At 48.1% G+C, this 18,886-nt stretch overlaps 1 protein-coding gene across 1 annotated transcript in view; it reads right to left on the bottom strand.

The window, feature by feature from the left end:
* The window catches only part of CDH13 (cadherin 13), a 1,019,316-nt gene that overhangs the window by 467,491 nt on the left and 532,939 nt on the right, over window positions 1–18,886 (bottom strand). Inside the window, exon 6 of the mRNA XM_047077419.1 lies at window positions 14,338–14,490. Within this exon, the coding sequence (XP_046933375.1) occupies window positions 14,338–14,490 (153 nt within the window). The remainder of the gene's footprint in view (window positions 1–14,337; window positions 14,491–18,886) is intronic.

Here is an 18,886-nt window from a genome sequence, read left to right as displayed (position 1 = left end):
TGAGAGCATGAACAGGGGAGGGTCAGAGAGAGGGAGACACAGAATCTGAAACAGGCTCCAGGCTCCGAGCCGTCAGCACAGAGCCCGACACGGGGCTTGAACTCACGCACCGCGAGATCATGACCCGAGCCGAAGTCGGACGCTTAACCGACTGAGCCACCCAGGTGCCCTGATGTTTATTTATTTTTGAAGAGAGAGAGACAGAGCGTGAGCAGAGGAGGGGCAGAGACAGAGAAGGAGACACAGAAGTCAAAGCAGGCTCCAGGCTCTGAGCTGTCATCACAGAGCCCAATGGGGGGCTCGAACCTACAAACTACGAGATCATGACCTGAGCCGAAGTTGGAGGCTTAACCGACTGAGCCACCCAGGCGCCCCTATTTATTTATTTTTCAAAGATTTGTGTTTTTAAATGTTTATTAATTTATTTTTAAGTGAAAGAGGGAGAGAGGTAGAGAGAGAGGGGGAGACAGAGATTCCCAAGCAGGCCTCGTGCCGTCAAGGTACAGACTAATGCGGGGCTCAAACTCACAAAAGGGAAGATCGTGACCCGAGTCAAAATTAAGAGTCAGACACTTAACCAACTGAGCCACCCAGGCACCCCCAGCTGCACTTAAAATAAGGAGATCATTCAGGATTAGCCAAGTGGAGCCCATGTGACTGCAGAGTCCTTAAACATGAGACAGAGAATGAGTAGAGAACCAGAAAGATGTCATTGTGAGCAGGAATCAACCCTCTGTTGTTGGCTCTGAAGACGGAGGAAGAGGCCACAAGCCAAGGCAAGTCGGGGGCAGAGGGCGTGCTCTAGAAGCTGGAGGAAGCAAGGAAATGGATTCTCCCGAAGCCTCCAGAAGGAACCAGCCCTACCTGCGGAAACCCTGACGTTAGCCCAGGGATACCATATTTAACTTCTGGCCTCCAGAACTGTAAGGTCACAGAGGGTTTTGGTTTGAAGCTACCAGGTTGTGACAGATTGTTACCGCAGAAATGAGAATTGATACAGGTTCCTAACTCACTGAGTCAGTGTGAGGATTAGAGAAATAGTGACCACAAAGGCTAAGTAAGCCTACACGGGGTCACTGCATCATGGGTGCTGCTGCGTACTGACAGCAAGAGCCAGCTTCAGAAGAGGCCCCGGGCAGGACAGCCCCCGGCAGGCAGCTCAGCCCTGCACTCAGCTCCCTGCGCAGTGCTCCGGAGAAGCAGAGTACTGGGATAGAGAAGCAACCAGAAGCTTTGTCTTGTTGCTACAGCCGCAGGCTTCTCAGGCCCTGTTTTGCTGTTGTGGTGTGTAAAGTTCATTTGGCTCTGCACTGAAACTTGAACTGAAAATGCATTTACGTGGGGCACCTGGGTGGCCCGATCAGTCAAGTGTCCGACTCTTGGCTTCAACTCACGTCATGATCTCAAGGTTCATAGGTTCGAACCCTGTGTTGGGCTCTGTGCTGACAGTGTGGAGCCTGCTTGGGATTCTCTCTTTCCCTCTCTTTCTGCCCCTCCCGCTTGCTCTTTCTCTCTCTCTCTCTCTCTCTCTCTCTCAAAATAAATAAACTCTAACAAAAAAAAAGGAAAGAAAGAAAATGCATTTACAATTAATTGTGTAATGCTAGTCACCCACTTTTCTGAGACTTTATGACTAGCTGGCCAAGACCACTTGTGCTATGCCCCAGGTGTTAGCCATCAAAGGAACGTGCACCCCAAAGCCATGTGGGTGTGAAAAGCACACAACTTGGAAAAGCACAGGGCTCTCCTCCTGACTTTTTTCTTGTCAAACATCGTCAATCCGGTCTCGGATCCCACTAATGTTGTTTGACACACTAAGCCGACATGCAGCGAGGATGCATTTTCTCAGGCTTCTTTCATTTTACTCCACCTCTGGAGTGCCTGGTCTGGCACACGGAGGTAGGCTCAGTGTGGGCCCAGCGGCAGGCAGGGAACGGGCATCCCTGAGTGACAGAGGGCAAGCAAATCCTTTTCAGTGAGCAGTCACCCTTCCAACATGGTACCAGAAAACATGGATTCTGCTTAGGGGGCCCGCTATGCAAACTCGTGCACCTTTAGAAGAAAGAAAAATAATACGGGAACGATCTTTTTTGCACTGAATGCCTTGCTGCTAGGACAAGATAAGCCGTCTTCATAATAAAGATCTTAAAACACATGCCAATCAAAGGAATCAATAGCTAACAGGTCCAGCCAACTGTGTTTAATAAATGATTTTGAGATAGCACACCGATAAACCCCCACAGAAAGCAGAACTGAAAGCCTGGAATTTTAACAAAGAATGTTCACTTGGCCTGGAGGCTGAAGCAAACGAAACGGAAAGGACCGGCCAACGTATGGAGCTCCCCAACTCCTCCACATGTGGATTCAGAATAAAGAAAATTGCTCTAGTTTACTCTTGTCTACAAGGGAACGTTAATGCCAAGCTTGGGGAAGTCAGGGCTTTATCTTTTATCTGTTTTCCCGAGTGCCTGGTAGGTACCGGCTTCTCAACAAATGAATGAGTCTTTGGATTAATTTCCATTTCACGGCAATTTGTGTGTCATTGTCGACTTGCTGAAATAAGTCTCCCTGAAATGCAAGTTGGAGGTCACTCGCTTACTGAAAACCCTCTTAGGTATCCTTAGAATAAAATCCAAGCTCCTTACCAGCCCTACAAGGCCTGGCTCCTGGATTCCTGCTACCCTTAATCTCAAAGGGCAGTGAATGTCCCCACTATGAGTCTGGATGCATCTCTCAGGTCTTCCTGGGTGAGAAAGCTGTTTATCTGACATCCGACATGTGCCACTCTGGCTGCAAAGAGCTGGGGACACGACCACAAAGCCCAAACCGGATAGTGTCATTCTGCAGCCTAAAATCCTCTAACATCCGCCTGTCACCGTCACCATGGGGTATTATTTCTAAGCTCATCCTCTAGCACACGGGGCCTGGGAGTTCTCTGCCAGTCCTGTCCATTCTGTGTCTCTCACAGAGGCCCTGCTCTCCAGATCCCTCGGAGGTGCCTTAAGCCCTTTCTTCTATCCCTCCACCCTGGAACACCCTTCCTGACCTGTCCCCCCTCCCTGTCACCTGGTTGACTCCTCATTCTCAAGCACTTGTTTTTACATCACGTCCTCTGGAACTGTTCCTGACCCCTGTGGTGATGTCCCCAGCTAGACCGTGAGCTTTCCAAGGACGGGGGCAGTATCCCTGGCTCTGGTGCCCCAGAAGCAAACACAGACCTCTCATCTATTCAAGCTTGATGAATATCTGAGTGAACAAACTATGGGATATTTTCAGACCCTCTAAGAGGCCAGCCCTGGGCTGGGGCCTGTAGATCACAGCATGCAGGGTCTGCCCTGTGCACTCTAAGATACTGAGCAACATCTCTGACCTTGACCCACTAGATTACTTGACCCACTACCTCCCCCACTGTGACACCCAAAAATGTCTCCAGACATTGCCAGATGTCCCTGGGAGGTGGGGGGGGGCGCACAAACATCTGCTGACTGTGGGTGACAATGTGGTCGAGAACCTCTGCTATCAAGGATACTTCTGCCCCCAGACTTTCCACCAGGCCTGCCCCCAAATGTCATCTCCCGCCATGGCCTGCCAGGACCACACAGCACGTCGTATCCCTCTCTGCATGTTCAATCTGCTCCATTTTTATTCCCAGTCCTTATACCCACCTGACATGTCACATACTTGCTAACTGCTGTTTATCGATGGAGTTCTGTAAAGCAGGAACTTGGTGGTTTGTTTGCAGCTCTGTCTCCAGCACTTTGAAACAGCAGCTCACATGAATCAGGCATCTTGTCAACATCAGCTGAATCAGTCCTGTGGTTGATCTGAATCCTACCTGATGCGGCTGCCGGGCGTATGCCGGCCCTGATATGGATGCATCCTCCTGGGGTCCCAAGTTGCCTTTTTGTAAGCGCTGCCCCATTTCCCTCCACTTCTCTTGGCTGGAAGATAAACTCCACCAGCAAAAGCATGTACCTCTCCATGCTCTCCTTCTACCCTGGGATTTTGCCCACAGGTTCTCTCCATTTCAAATCTGCCCCAATTAAACATTCAGCAGTGGGCCAGCCAGAATTGAGGTGGGTAACCTGGGGTTGGTGGCTCCCCAGCACTGGATGAGACATGGCTCCCATCTGTATCAATCTCCCATCATGAGAACTTCCGGCTTCCAACATGCTCAAGGGGAACTCGGTCGCCATTATGCTATTACTCCCCCAAGTGTCTCTTGGGATGCCCAAAGCTGGTTTCACAAAGGCTCCGGATCAATGTCATCTTCTTCTTCCCCTTCATCCTTCCCCTAGAGTGGCCCATTTCACCATGGTCATCCACTCCTTAATTACTAACCTTCCCATGACAAAGTGCTGCCTGAGTTCCTGGGGGGTTAGGGGTGGGAGGGGTAGCTCTCTTCTGAATTACATCATCCTTTGTCACTTTGCTTCACAGCCATAGTGGTTGAACCTAGAATTGCACCCTGTCTTTTGTAATTGGGTTAATTAGCTTCTGTTCCTCACATCCAATTTTGCACAGCATCTCATAAAAAAAGACTAATTCCCATCATTTTCTGCCCTCTAACCCAAGAGAGTCAAGCTTACTTTAAGGAGCAGAGCACGACCTGTTCCAATCTTCATGCCTCTTTCATCCTAGTCCACGCCCCTGCTCGTTTTCACCAAATGAAAAAAAAAAAAAAAAAAAAAGAATCTTCATGCCTAATGATGAATGCAGAGAGCTGGAGAGTCAGCGGCGGGAGGCAGAAAGTTTCATCTGCGTTTGCAGGATCTGGTCCCAGAGTGGTCAGCCTCAATGCCTGCTTTTGCAGGATAACCAAACATCGGCAACAGATTTTGAGTACTGGGAGTCAGAGCTGTTGGCCAGTTATTGAACTGGCTCTTATTTGTAAACTTAGCAGCTCAGATTAAACGGATCTCAAGGCGCTTGCTGTTGTGATGTATTGTGATGATTCTCTGGCACCTGGAAAGACGAACACCACCAAGTCTGGTGGAAAGGGTCCACGAGGAACGGATTTGGCTGTAGTCAGACACTGGGCGAACAAAGAGGAGCTGCTGTCACATGTTTATCGGTCCCTGAGCCTGTGTGGGGGCCACCTGCGGGCCCGGCGAGGGGAGGAGAAGGCTGAGGGGTGTGAGGTCTGCCCACCGGCTAAGATTCAAGCCGCAGCTTTTCTGAGGAGTTTGTGCTGATGGAGTTTAGAAAACCACGCTCCCACAGCCCCGAGTGAGGAAGCATCTTTGCTGAGTGGACCAAATAATCAGTCAGAAGCACCTTGGCGGTCTCATCCAGGCAATGCCATTTACCTTCCTCTGGCCTCCGCTTCACGAGCTGTGCCTGGCAGATAAGGCCAGGTTGCAAAATCAAGTGCTTGGAATCATGAAGACGACCAGGAAGGAGCCAGAGGGAGATGCTTGAGGGGCACCGGGGTGGTGAGAAACCAAAACCAAACCCTGAATCCTTTTTTCTTTTCCCCCTCCTTCCTTTCACTTCCTTTCCTTTCAAGTTTATTTACTTATTTTGAGGAGAGAGCATGAGAGCAGGGGAGAGGAAGAGAGAGAGAGAGAGAGAGAGAGAGAGAGAATCCCAAGCAGGCTGTGCACTGTCAGCATGGAGCCCAACGCAGGGCTCGATCTCACGAAGTGTGAGATCCTGCCCTGAGCCGAAACCAAGAGTCGGACACTTAACTGACTGAGCTGCTCAGCTGCCCCTGAATTATTTTTTTTTCTAAATGTCTAAACAAGACAACCTGTTTATTTCTTTATCCAATTCTGTTTTCCTGCATTTCAGTTTTTTAAGTGCCTGTGTCGAAAGAGATGCTGGAAAGTCGTGTGCTTCAGATGTTTGCTCAGAGTCAGGCAGTTGACTGAGAGAGAAGTAAGATCTTTGATTTCCTACAATATGTGTTAGAAACTTGAGATTTGCAACAAACCGACCAGGTAGGGGTCATCATCCCCATTGGAATAAACCAGGGTAGAGATGGGTTATATTAATCCAGTGGTTCTCAAATCTGGCTTCACGGTGGAAACACCTGGAGTTTTATGAACGTACCTGGTCCCACTCCAGGACACCCTGATTTAATTGGTTTGGAGTGCAGCTTGGGCATCAGGGGTTTTAAAATCTCCCCAGATGAGGCTCAATCAGTTAAGTGTCTGACTCTTGGTTTCGGCTCAGGTCATGATCTCAGGGTTCGTGAGTTTGAGCCCTGCATCAGGCTCCGTGATGACAGTGTGGAGCCTGCTTGGGATTCTCTCTCTCCCTCTCTCCTTCCTCTCTCTCACTCTCTCTCTCAAAAATAAATAAAAATAAACGTTAAAAAATTATAAAAAAAATAAATAAAATCTCTCCAGATGGCTTTAATGCACAACAAAGTTTGAGAACCACAGATGACTCACTCATGGTTACAGATCTAATAAGACAGAAAAGCCGGTTCTGCTGACCCTGGGGCCAGCTTCCTCCTAGCAGGAATTTTCTCCTGTACCAGCTCAAATATTCTGAAGACGCTTTTATCTCTGGCCTAAAAGGTTGGTTTCTGAGATATAAGAAAACACTCAGTAACATGATCTTTAACAGTTATCCAAGGTCTAGACAGGACGGAGCAAAGAAACCCCGGGACAAATCTGCCTGGCTCCCAGCAGCTGTTACCGAAACAAAAACAAAGGCAGTTTTGAGGACCACAAACTGGATTTAGAGGGCTTTCACACGGCGTACCAGAGCATCTAGAAAAATAAGCATCTTTAAGGTGCAAACGGGTTACCCCAGCACAACTGTAATGGAATGGGGTCCGAGGCCACCTTCATTGATGCAAATGAATGCATCAAGCCAGTTGTGGCCATGCAAACATTCAGAAGCACTCTCAGAGTAGAGTGAGGGGGTCTCAGACAACAGTGAGCGCCAGAACCCCCTGAAGGGCTTGTGAACACCCAGACTGCAGCTGGGTGGGACTGGGAATGATCATTTTTAACAAGTTCCCAGATAACAGATGCTGGTCTGGAGACCACACCTTAAGAACCGCCCATCTAAACACGTCCCTTCTAAGAAGTCTCACACGATGTTACCGCACCCAATTTTGTGATCTGGGCGCCTGGCAACCACTTACAGCTCTATTTCACCTGCAAGGAGCTTTACCTCCAAGACTGGTCCTCGAGGTGATCGCTCTTAATTCGGGAACACTTAGTGGCTGCCCTGAGCAACTCTCCTGTACACCCCGCTCAGCAACTGCAACACAGCCAGGGTGTGACGCTGAGGAGGGAGTCAAAGGCAAGCAGAGGGCAAAGTACAAGCTGACACCCCACTGCCCCCACTTCCAAGGCAGGACCTGTGTGACAGTCCTCAGTGTGCTGCCCAACAAAGGAAAGGGCAAAAACAATGGTTACCCGATAGAGATCACAGTCATGTAGGAGTCTCCATCAGTTTGTCTTAGTAAATTACAAGAAAAAGGCAATCTTAGCAATAGCCTAACCTCCAGAAAACCATAGACTCAGTTTCCTGGGAGCCCTAACGTCAACCTCCCCTCCACAGTGATGTGGAAAACAAAGGCAAGAAGGAAATGGCAGGCAAAATTAAATTTCCTTATGACCTGTGGCCCATTGACAAATACTTGAGGCAGGCAGAGGGGAACATTTCTCTAGGAACCGACTACTGTCTTAATGCTAATGCCTCACTAGAGGGAAAAACCACCTTAGCTTGACAATACTTAGCCTTTTGGTATCTTTATGATCCTTTTTAGCATATGAAAGTCCTTCTGGAAGCCTCCCTTTGGCCTCCCCCAGCCTCGCAGGATAAACCCAGTCACTCCTTACAACCCTAGGGCAGCCCTTTCTGCCAATAAGTCCAGTTCCGTGCTTTAATAAAATCACCGTTTTACACCAAAGATGTCTCAAGGATTATTTCTTGGCTGCTGGCTCTGGACACCCCCCCTCCCCCCCCCCCCCGCCACTCCAAAGCCACATCAATGCTGCCATCTTAGTGTCAACGTAAAGACAAGAAAATGAGAAACAATAAAGAACTTGCCAAAAGGCGACACTGTGAAATGGCTGATACTCACCTGTTTTTTTCACCTGTAAAAATGGCAGCCTCCTAGAGTTCCTACGGCAGCAGAATCAAACCTTAGTAGGTCTGATTCCAAAGGCTGAGCTTTTAACCCAAGTTTTCTGTCTCCTCCCCATCAAGGCTCATTCCAAGGCCACGTGCGTTATTGATAGCTAGGCTTATAATAGTGAGAGCAGCTCAGAGGTGTGAGGCCACATGCTCTCCTGTGCATGGGCTGGTGACCTGCCTTTGGACCGCCATGCCTCCCGCTGACTGCCTCTTGCCTGGGATAAAGTGGTACCGATGATGTGGCTGATGCTGTAGATGTCAACACCACTCAGAGCCCCTTGCTAGCTCAGCGACAGTCCTTCATATGACCCAGGTTCTTCCCTGTGGACATCCCAGCATTAGACTTGGCAACAGAAGTAGGACTTAAGGAAGCAGCTCTGCTTTGCAGATCTAAGTTCCGGAAAGCATGCTGTCAGGATCACTCCACATGTCTGGGCAGCCAAGGCAGAGATGCTCCCCACCGCCCACCCTCCCCCAGTTCTGAGCATCACGGGAGCAGAGGGGTAGGGAGAGGTGGCAGCAGAGACGACTCCTCTAGAAAAGTGGTTCTCAGCCAGAGGGCAGTTTTGCCCCCATGGGACAATGAACGATAATATCTGGAGACACCTTTGACCAGCAAGACTGGGATGGGGGTTGCTATCAGGATCCAGTAGTTAGAGACCAGCTGTGTTTCTAAACACCCTGCACTGCACGGGCCAGCCCCCAAAGCAGAGGGTTATCCAGCCCCAAATGTCAATAGTGCCAAGGTGAAGAACCCTGGCTCTAAAACAGTACCATCGATGGCTGGGCATTTCCTGTAGCACAACTGTGGGGCGGGTCCCCTGTGAGCCAGGTGGTTGGATTCTCTGGCAACTACATAAGCTCCCTGTATCCTTTAATAAATCCCTTTCTTTATACATTAGTTGGAGGGGGGGTTGTTGACTACCACGAAGAATCCTGCCTAAGAAAGATGGCCATGGGGGAGACCAGACTAGTGGGTGAAGAAGGGTGTAGCTGGTCCCTCTACCTGAGGGCAGGGGGAGCATTCCGAGTACAAATATTATCAAGGGCAGTGCAAGCCTATCAAGTAATGTGTGCCTCATCCACATGGACAACAATCCACATGGACATTATTTATACACAGGTTAATCACCTAAATAATTCTCCAATCTGGAGAAATCTACACATCTCAGTTCTCTAGGATCACTAGTGGTATGATACATGTATTTCCACTCGACAGTATCATTTTTCACTTTAATGCATTTTTTGCCAGATTGTCTTGGAGCTACTTATGGGTTAGAAATGGGGCAGAGCCACATGAATGAAGGGGAACACAGGAGCAAGGACATCTTCTTTCTGCCGGGTGGATTCCCATTTTAGGGCAACAATCTTAGCTACAAAGTCAAGACATGTCCAAGAAATTGGCTTGATGGAGAGCAAATTATACCCCAGAAAGTGTGAACAAATATTCAGAAGGAGACCATGAAATCCTGCTTATGTGCTGAGGCCACGCACACAGGTGGTTCCAATTACTAGTTCTGTAATCGGGCATGATAACATTAATAAGTTCATCTTTGTGAAGATTGAATGAGATCATCATTTAGGTATTTAGCATAGAGCCTTGGCACACTGTAAATGTTCAATAAACATTAACACCAACATTAATAACGATCATTTATCTAGGGAACCACTTTGGCCCTCAGCTAGCTAGATGAGTAAAGGCAAGACAATAAACCAGTTTCACAGGTTTGTGTATCTAGTATTCTAGAGAGCTCCTGGGCACCTAATGGATGCTGAGTAAATACTAGTTCTCTCTCTCTCCTTCCAAGTGCCTTTCTTTTCTCCTGTCCAGCTCTGACATCCCCAGTCCTCAGTATGTCTCCCAACCATGGACAACAGATCAGGGTGAATATGTCCTGCTCATGACATCAGCACACTACCACAGCCTTTCTTCCTGTTTTGCCTCCTATCCGCTGTCGAACCCAGCCCAGACTGTCTATTGGCACCCCAACCTGCCTGACAGACTCTGTCCCCCACTCCACTCCTGTCCTGCCATATTGACAAATTCGCAGCCAGCAGATTATATTCACAGTGTGAGGGAATCATTACCACCTGCTAATATTTTTATAGAATTTCATAAACTTGGTCATTCATGAATCATTTACAGTACTTTATTCCAATGAAGAGTTCACAAATCACTCAAATGCTGGCAAAATGCATAATAATGAGTAATATTTCAGGAGGCTTTGCATTAACATGTCAGTTTCCAGTACTGGGAGAGCTAAATTATTCTACCAGGTGCCACTTTGGGTCAGAGGCTTGGGAAGCCCTTTGGGGGCCGCGGTGGGGGGTGGGCAGGTGGAAGTAGGTCATGGAGAAAGATGGGATTTGGGAAGACATCCATCATCTAGTCACACCTCTGCCCTGGCCCCAGTAAGTGGAGTCCCTGGGAGAAAAGGCTGGGAACTTGCAGATTAGATATGAGACTCTAACTGGGGTAACACAGGAAGAGGCATTTCTTAGTAGTTAGAAGTGCAGGGCTTTGGACGTGGAGAGAAGCAGATCCGGACCCCAGATTCCACACACATCAGCTCCGAGACCTTGAACAAGTTACTTCACAGTTCTTTGCTTATCTGCAAAATGGTGTTAACGTCTACTTCTGTAGTCTCCTGGGCGAAATGAGTTAAATAAGAGAGCATGTATGAAGCGTTTCCTGCAGGATTAGCCATGTATTGTTCTATAAACAGTAGCTTTAATGATGGCACACATTTGGGGGCCCAAGGACCAATTTGTCCCCGGTTATTTCTTATTGTGCAAATCCCCAAGGCTTAGTTCAGAACGCTTTCCTGTGGGGTGTGGGAAGCAGCAAGTAGCCCTGACTTGCAAGTGAGGAGATTTTAACTAGAGGCTAAACAACGACACCAACAATGGAGCGATTATAATGGAAATTCATTCACCCTCAGGCTCCCTGCTTTTCAAACTTGCCAGAGGGGAAAGGAAAACCTGGAAAGTGGAGCAGAGGATCCAGCTCTTTGAAGAGGTGTGTTTGCTACCAACCACGATGACCCTGGTAAACACGGATGGATCTGATTGTGCTGTTAAGATAGTAAATTATTTCTGAATAGGTGCTTTAAATGGACAGGGATTGCAACATTCCTGTGCCCAAAGTATATTAACGAAAGTAAACCGGTCAATCCAGATATGGGAGAACCTAACACAGGGTGATAGGAAGGAAACAGGACAAAGACCTATCTAAGAGCCGGAGGTGTGGGGGGGATGGCATTGGTGTGGGGGGTTGGAGAGTGGCTCAGGCCAGCGGAAGCTGGGCTGCTGTAGCCGGTACTTTCCTAAGACCCCGCATTCCCACCAGGCATCAGCATCTCTCCAATGGGCACACACAGCCCTGTGCCATGGGTAAACCAAGTCAGACAACGAACGAGACACAGCATCCTGGCAGGGACACCTGTCCAATGGTGAGGAGTTTAAAGCAGTTCATTGAAACAGAGCCTTGGCGGTAAAATGAAAGCTACATGTGAGGGCAGGGAATCTGGCGTGTCTGGTTTCCCCCCACATCCCCCCGACACTGTGGAGGAAGCCCCGTACTCTGTAGGTTCTCGAACGTGTGTAGAAAAAAATGAACTGAACAATTAATCACTATGCTATGAAGTACATTATGAAACGATTAACACAAACTCAAGATCACCCATGGAAAATCGATGCTTGATCTGGGTGGGCGGGGCGACAACACAAAGTCCTTGGAGTTCTCCTTTACCTTCCTCAACATCATTAATCTCTGGCTCATGTGCTAAGATCACACGGTGCTTACTGTGATTCCGGCATTATTCTAAATGCTTGACGCGTATTAACTCATTTCATCCATTAAAATCCTGCAAGATCAGTATTGTTATCATTCCCATTTTACAGATGAGAACATTGAGGCAGACACCATGCCCAGGTTCCCACAGCTAGTCCATGACGTGATCGGAACGTGGCAAACGTGGCTGTGTGCAAAATTATATGTTTTTAATTGCTATGCAACTATACAGCTTCACTTTTACGAAACATATGAGAAGCTCCAAGCTACTGACCAGGCTCTATTTTACTCACTGATTAGCAATTGCTAGTTAGTCACAGCTAGTAATTTTATTTTGTACAATCCTTAGAGGTGCCAGTAACTAGTCTTCTTTCACGAATGAGAATTATAAGATCAGAGAGGGTAAGTGGGTCGTCCAAGATCACATAGCTCAGTAAGTGGCAATGCTGAGACTCGAAAGAATTTGCTACTTCCAAGCTCTTAACTGTTATCACTGTGCTACGAAATTATAAAATGTACTGTCTCCTTAGTTTCTTGGGTCAGAAAATTAACGGATATTCCCACGATAGGCATGGGAAGAGCAGAGGACGTGCACTGGTGCTGGTTTACGGTCTGTGCTGGTTTTCCTTTCAGGAGCTGCCGCGTCACCCCCGGTTACTGCTGAGGCCAGTCGGACCTGGGACTTTGTGAGGGTGCCCGTATTCAGTTTCTACAGCAACCAGGTCCCCACGAGGTACCCTAAGACACTCTGCTCACCCCTTGGTGGTCTCTGATAGATGGTACCCCTGCAGAGGCTCGCAGCACATACACTTTGGCAAAAGCTTCTGAGAAGGGGGTCTGGGAGGCACCTACATCCTCCCCGGATCCCGGGCCCTCGGGCAGATGGGGTTCTACCACCTTCCATTGTACCACTCTATTTGTCCAGTACTTAGCTTCCTCCAACACCCTCAGACTGTCTCCTCCTCCCTGAACACCCACAGCAATCCAGTAGGGAGGTGAGTGTTACTCGCATCTTATGGACGGGATCCTGAGGACCAGAGCTTTCCTGGTCTTCCCAAGGTCAACAGCTCGTGGTGACAGGGCAGGCCAGACCCAGGGGACCTGTTTCCCACCCAGAGCCCGTACTTCTCAATGCAGTGTCCCTCCTCCCTCTGTCTGCAGAAAAGGAAGAACACGGGTTTTTTGGGGAGAGGCAGTAGTGTTTCTGAAGGGGGATCAGGGTATCCGTACGCAGTGTTTCGACTAAGAAAACCAGAGATGCCAAATCTTGTCCTAGAAATCGATCACCACCTTCTGACCCCGAGCCAGGGAAATGCACAGGCTGGGGCAACGATGATGGAAGGCAAACATTGTTGGCTGAACCCTGTTCCCATGGTGCCTGCTCACAGCCCGGTGCGCTGCAACCCAAGGAGGGTTTTCCCAGAAAATGTCTGAGAATTCCAACACGTTCTCAAAGACTGAGCTTACCACCTTCAGAGGCTTGGGTCTATAACACAGGCTGTGAAAATGGAATTTATGGACGGTGTTGTAGAGAAGGTATAGGACTGACCTCAAGCCCATATGAGATTCAGGGCTCACCCCAATATCTGTTTGCAACCGCTTTGGTCTGTGGGTCCCGAATGGGTATCCACTAAAGGATAAAACTATCCTTTTACAAAGGGCCTGCTCTTTCTCCATAAAAAAGCAACTTAATTATTTTTAGAAAAATCAGAAAACACAAAGAAAAAGTCAACAACACACAAACACAACGATTAACATTTTGGTTTTTCCTCTATCGCGTTTCTTCACAAATGTATCCCCGTTGTGATGTGTGAATACTCAATCTGCAGCGCGGATTCCATATGTATTTGTGTGTCTGTTTCCATGAAATATCTTGAATTTCTCCCAAATAACTAGAACTTCTTCAAAATATTTAAAATGGCTGTACAAAGCTTCCTTGCAAAGTTGTGCCATAATTTAACCACTACCCCATTGCTGAATATTTAGCAAAATTGTTTCCATTCTAAGCATGATGTCTTGCTCTAACATTATTGCACAAAAATCTAACTAAATGCCTTCCTATTTCCTAAGGATAGATTTCTAGAAGTACAATGATCACATCCAAAGGTTTACACCTTTTATAGCTATTCATTACCAAGCTGGTTTTTGGAAAGCCCAAGTTGCCCTAAAGGTTCTGACCTCTTCTGAGATCCCCCAAGAGCCCTCCTCCTTGGCCTCCGGTACCCAAAGTCTCACACAGGCCTGAGGACTCTGTTGATGAGATAGGGCCCCCACTGTTACCCTGTTGGGGTTCAATGCCACTCGGCTCCCACAGAGACACACTTAAAGCCGCACAGCCCGAGGTCTCACGAAACACACAGAAATAACGAGCTCAGTGGGAAGAAAACAGCCTCGAAAAGCCACATGTCGGCATGCAGGGTGGGCACTTGAGGGGCACTCACTTGATAAGTAGCGATCGTTTCTCTGTCCAAGGTCCTTGTCACAGAGACACTGCCCGTGTTCTCATTGATTCGGAAAATTCCTTTAGGCTCTTGATCCACTCCCTTTCCAGTGAGCCGGAACTTAGACCCTTCCGGTCTGTCACTATCGACTACCTGGGCAGAGACACAGAACGACATTTAAGACTCTGGCTGAAAAACACAGAGAAAGCACGTTTTAAACATACCTCGGTGACCAAGGCACTAATCACAGGTGCCAACACAGAGCAGTCAGATAAAGTTGACTAAAGCAGCATCACCAAAAATAGCATCATCGCTTAACACCTTTCATCCTGAAATGCAAATCTTTGCAGCTTACACCCAGGGAAGCTTACCAGCATGGGGGTGACATACATCTCGGGATAGATCTAGGAAGGAAATAACTCCAGGAGGTATGAGGTCAGACATTTTTTATTATTTGTAACTCTCAAAAAAGAGATTTTTTTTTTTTTTTTTTTATTGTAAGCAAGACCGAATGGACAATGGGGAAAAAATGAGTGGGCAGTCTTTTAATGGGCAGGCATTGGTCAAGGTTCCAACTCTTTACAGAACTCTGTCATCAACAGCGCCACTCACCCCATTGCTTATAAGGAAGTAGGCACAGTGTTGTAAGCATTTTACGTGCATTTACAAGTTAAAAAAAAAAAAAACTCACAACAATGCTGATGGGAGGGGACATTATCATTCATACTTAAGGGACGAAACCCCTGAGACACAGGGAGATGTAACTATGGTCACAGCTATGAAAGAGATGAAGAGAGGATTCAAAACCCATCTTCCATTTCTTTAGGGATATTGCTCTGCAACAATGCCAGTTCTGAATTTAAGAGAACCCCCTACAGGTTGTCAGCCTTGATTTGACATTTGAAGATAATTCAGATGATAGAGATTGATGGAGTAAGATAGTTCTAGACAGAGGGAACCGCACAGACACAGGCAGCAGGCAGACGAGAGGGAGCCTACAAAATTCCAGAAACTGGGAGTTATTCGTGGGGTTTGAGTGAGGTTCAGGGGTAATTAGGAGCCAAATTTAATTCGTTTGTTTTTTTTTTAATAGCGTTTGAAGATACTCACAGATTTTAACTTTAATAGCGTTTGAAGATACCCAACTAAAGAGAGAATTATTATTTGCATGAATTGGTTCTAGAGTCTGCCCAATTATTCATCTGTATTTAATGTCACTTTATCATCTGTATCTGTGAACAAGAATTCGATGGTAACCATGTTTTTCGGTCTGACAATTTAAAGGTCAGAAACAAACATGCAGAACAGTTAAATGAAAGCTATACTGATCCAGCTGTAACCAATTTACAAGTGAACGGGCACCTGGGGAACACTGTTGGAACACTGTCACCTGTACCTGGAGGGTTTCGGTGGCTAGAACAGGAAAGGCGCCTTCTGGTGGAGTCAGTCTCCCTCAGAGGCTGCTCGTGGCTGGGGCCACCTAGCCTGCAATTCCGGCGGCTGCCACCAGGTGGCAGTGGTGCCTAAGGCAGCGTGACCCTTCTACCCAGGTTCCTCTGCCGTGCCCAGTTGAGTCAGAGACCGACAGTTCCACAGAGCAAGTTTTTTCTTTTTTTCTGATTGAAAATTTTACTTAAATACATTGAGAGTTTTGATTAAACACCAATTATCTCTGTTTGCTTTTTTAAGATTAACATAAAATGTCATCTAAAGCAAGATTTAAACTAAGGCATGTGGTATGTTCTGAGGAAACGGATTTTTAATCGCTGCTTGACTTGATTTAATCCAACTGATGTTCTCCCCCCTGACCCCCTCCCCACTGCTTGGGAGCTCATGAGGTCAGCAGCCTCCGCATATTGGGCTCACCCCTGGATCCCAGTGCCCAGCACAGTGCCTGGCATATGGCAGGAAACAGTGCCAGTATCTGCTTAATAAAAAAACACCACCGCGGGGCGCCTGGGTGGCACAGTCGGTTAAGCGTCCGACTTCAGCCAGGTCACGATCTCGCGGTCCGTGAGTTCGAGCCCCGCGTCGGGCTCTGGGCTGATGGCTCAGAGCCTGGAGCCTGTTTCCGATTCTGTGTCTCCCTCTCTCTCTGCCCCTCCCCCGTTCATGCTCTGTCTCTCTCTGTCCCAAAAATAAATAAACGTTGAAAAAAAAAATTTAATAAAAAAACACCACCATTCAGACAAACCCATGTCCCAGTCCTAGCTTGGTCAAAGGCCAGCTCTGTGACCTTGAACATGGCCTTCTTGGCTCTTGATTTCCTTATCTGTAAAATGAAGAGAACGCCCCTTATTTCTCAGGGCTGTGAGGGTTTAATGAGATATTGTGTGCAAAGTGTACTTCCTGGTGAACAGAAGGGGCTCAATGAATTGTAGCTAATGATACCTGTGCTCAGAGTAATAATCGTAACAAAATCGCGCCATCGTTGTTATTGGATAAGACTGAGACTTTCAGGCATAAAAAAACATCTTAGCCATAACACACACACACACACACACACACACACAATCCCTAAAAGGGGCTTGTGGGTGGCTCAGCTGGCTAGGTGTCTGACTTCAGCTCAGGTCATGATCTCACAGTTTGTAGGTTTGAGACCCGTGTTGGGCTCTGTGCTGACAGCTCGGAGCCTGAAGCCTGCTTCGGATTCTGTGTCTCCCCCTCTCTCTGCCCCTCTCCCACTTGTACTCTTTCTCCGTCTCTCAAAAATGAATGAATGTTAAAAAAATTTTTTTTAAATCCCTAAGAGAACACATTTCCTTGATTTTTATTTATTTTTAAAATGTGTATTTGTTTTTATTTTGAGAGAGAGAGAGAGAGAGAGAGAGAGAGAGAGAGAGAGAGAGAGAGAACCAGTGGGGGAGGGGCAGAGTGAGAGGAGAGAATCCCAAGCAGGCTCCACACCATCAGCACAGAAACTGATGTGGGGCTCGGTCCCATGAACAGTGAGATTATGATCTGAGCTGAACCCAAGAGTCAGACGCTTAAACAATTGAGCATTGAGGCACCCAGGTGCCTCACAAACATCTGTGGTTTGGGAAGAGAAGTGCTCTGGAGACAATCTCACCGTGGGAAGGGGCAGCCACACAAAATCTGTTCTGTGTTGTCACCTCCCTCCCTCTGTCCCCCTTTAACCACTTTGGCCAACTGTGAATTAAAGCCTCTTCCTCTCACTCCCCTGAGCACACCCAAGGCATGCAGGTCCCCTCCAAGGCCATGCTGAGCAGAGACATAATGTGACAGGAGCCCTACACGAGCTGTTGTGCTGTCCTGCTCCCAGGAGTGGACAGGAGTGGACTTCTGACCGCGTCTGGGACCCAGACAAGGCCTGCTGGGGAAGTTTTCCATGCTCTGACCTCCTTTCCAGACACTTCCCCAGTCAGAGAGCTCTGGGAGCACAGTGATCCAGACCTTCTGGAACGTCCTGAAGGCTCTCTTGGGTCAACTATGGCCACTCCCCCTCCCTTTTCTCCATTTCTCCACCTGCTGCTCAACACTGAATTCTGGACTCAGAGTTCAGAATTCTGGACTCCCCACAGGGCCACCTTTTTTCTGCTGAGGTTGGGTCTGGTTAAGTTCCTTGCTCTTGGGGAGCTTGAGTCACTTGACCTCACAGAAGCAGCATCTTGGCTGCTGGATTTAAATGACTTCTTCCCCCAGAAGGAGGAAGTCCCGTTGTGAACACCTCTGCTTTGTGCTGCCAATCCTCTCTATTTGTATCTTGAAAGGCCTAGATTTTAAAAAACAATTTTTTTAATGTTTATTCATTTTTGAGAGAGGGGGAGAGAGACAGAGAGAGAGAGAGAGAGATGGCATGAGCAGGGTAGGTGCAGAGAGAGAGAGGGAGGCACAGAATCCGAAGCAGGCTCCGGGCTCTGAGCCGCCAGCACAGAGCCCGACTCGGGGCTCGAACTCGCGAACTGTGAGATCACGACCTGAGCGGATGTCGGACGCTTAACCGGCCGAGCCACCCAGGAGACCCTAAAGGCCGAGCTTTTAACATATATATTGAATCTGCGTGCTGGTCCTCAGAGCCGTGTCCACTTTGAAGGAGCGCCCACAGCCACACCAAGTATGGTGCCCCCAGACTAATGAGCATTATGGGGCCACCAGCCCAGGGACATGAAGGGCATCACGCTCCACAGGACCATGGTCTCCAGATACGGTTCCCTGGACCAGCAGGGGCATGGACTCCTTCGAAATTCGACTCCTCAGGCCCCACCCAGAGGATCAGGAAGCCTCGGGGTGGGGTCCGGCGTTGTGGGCTTTGTCGAGCGCCTGCCAATTCCCGTGAGCATCCCCCCGTTTGACAAGCCCCATCTATACTCATTAGAACTGGTTTCCCCTGCTACCGTTCAGGGGCCGAAAGAAGGCTGGGTCGTCTGGCTACTCCCCTCTAGACCGATTTTAAACCTACAGCGCTGTTGGGAACTATTTTTTTTTAAAAAACCTCTTCTCTAGGATGTCGTGGAACAGAATTGCTGGTTCCCGAGACTGACATCTCTACCTGCATCGGAACACCCCAGGGCCGGGGGAGACCTTGGAG

The sequence above is a fragment of the Lynx rufus genome, unplaced genomic scaffold (genome assembly GCF_022079265.1).
Source record: "Lynx rufus isolate CCGP_SWC_20201006 ecotype Redwood Valley unplaced genomic scaffold, mLynRuf1.p SCAF_16, whole genome shotgun sequence".
In the NCBI taxonomy this organism is placed as follows: domain Eukaryota; kingdom Metazoa; phylum Chordata; class Mammalia; order Carnivora; family Felidae; genus Lynx; species Lynx rufus.
This window is presented reverse-complemented; position numbering and strand designations above follow the sequence as displayed.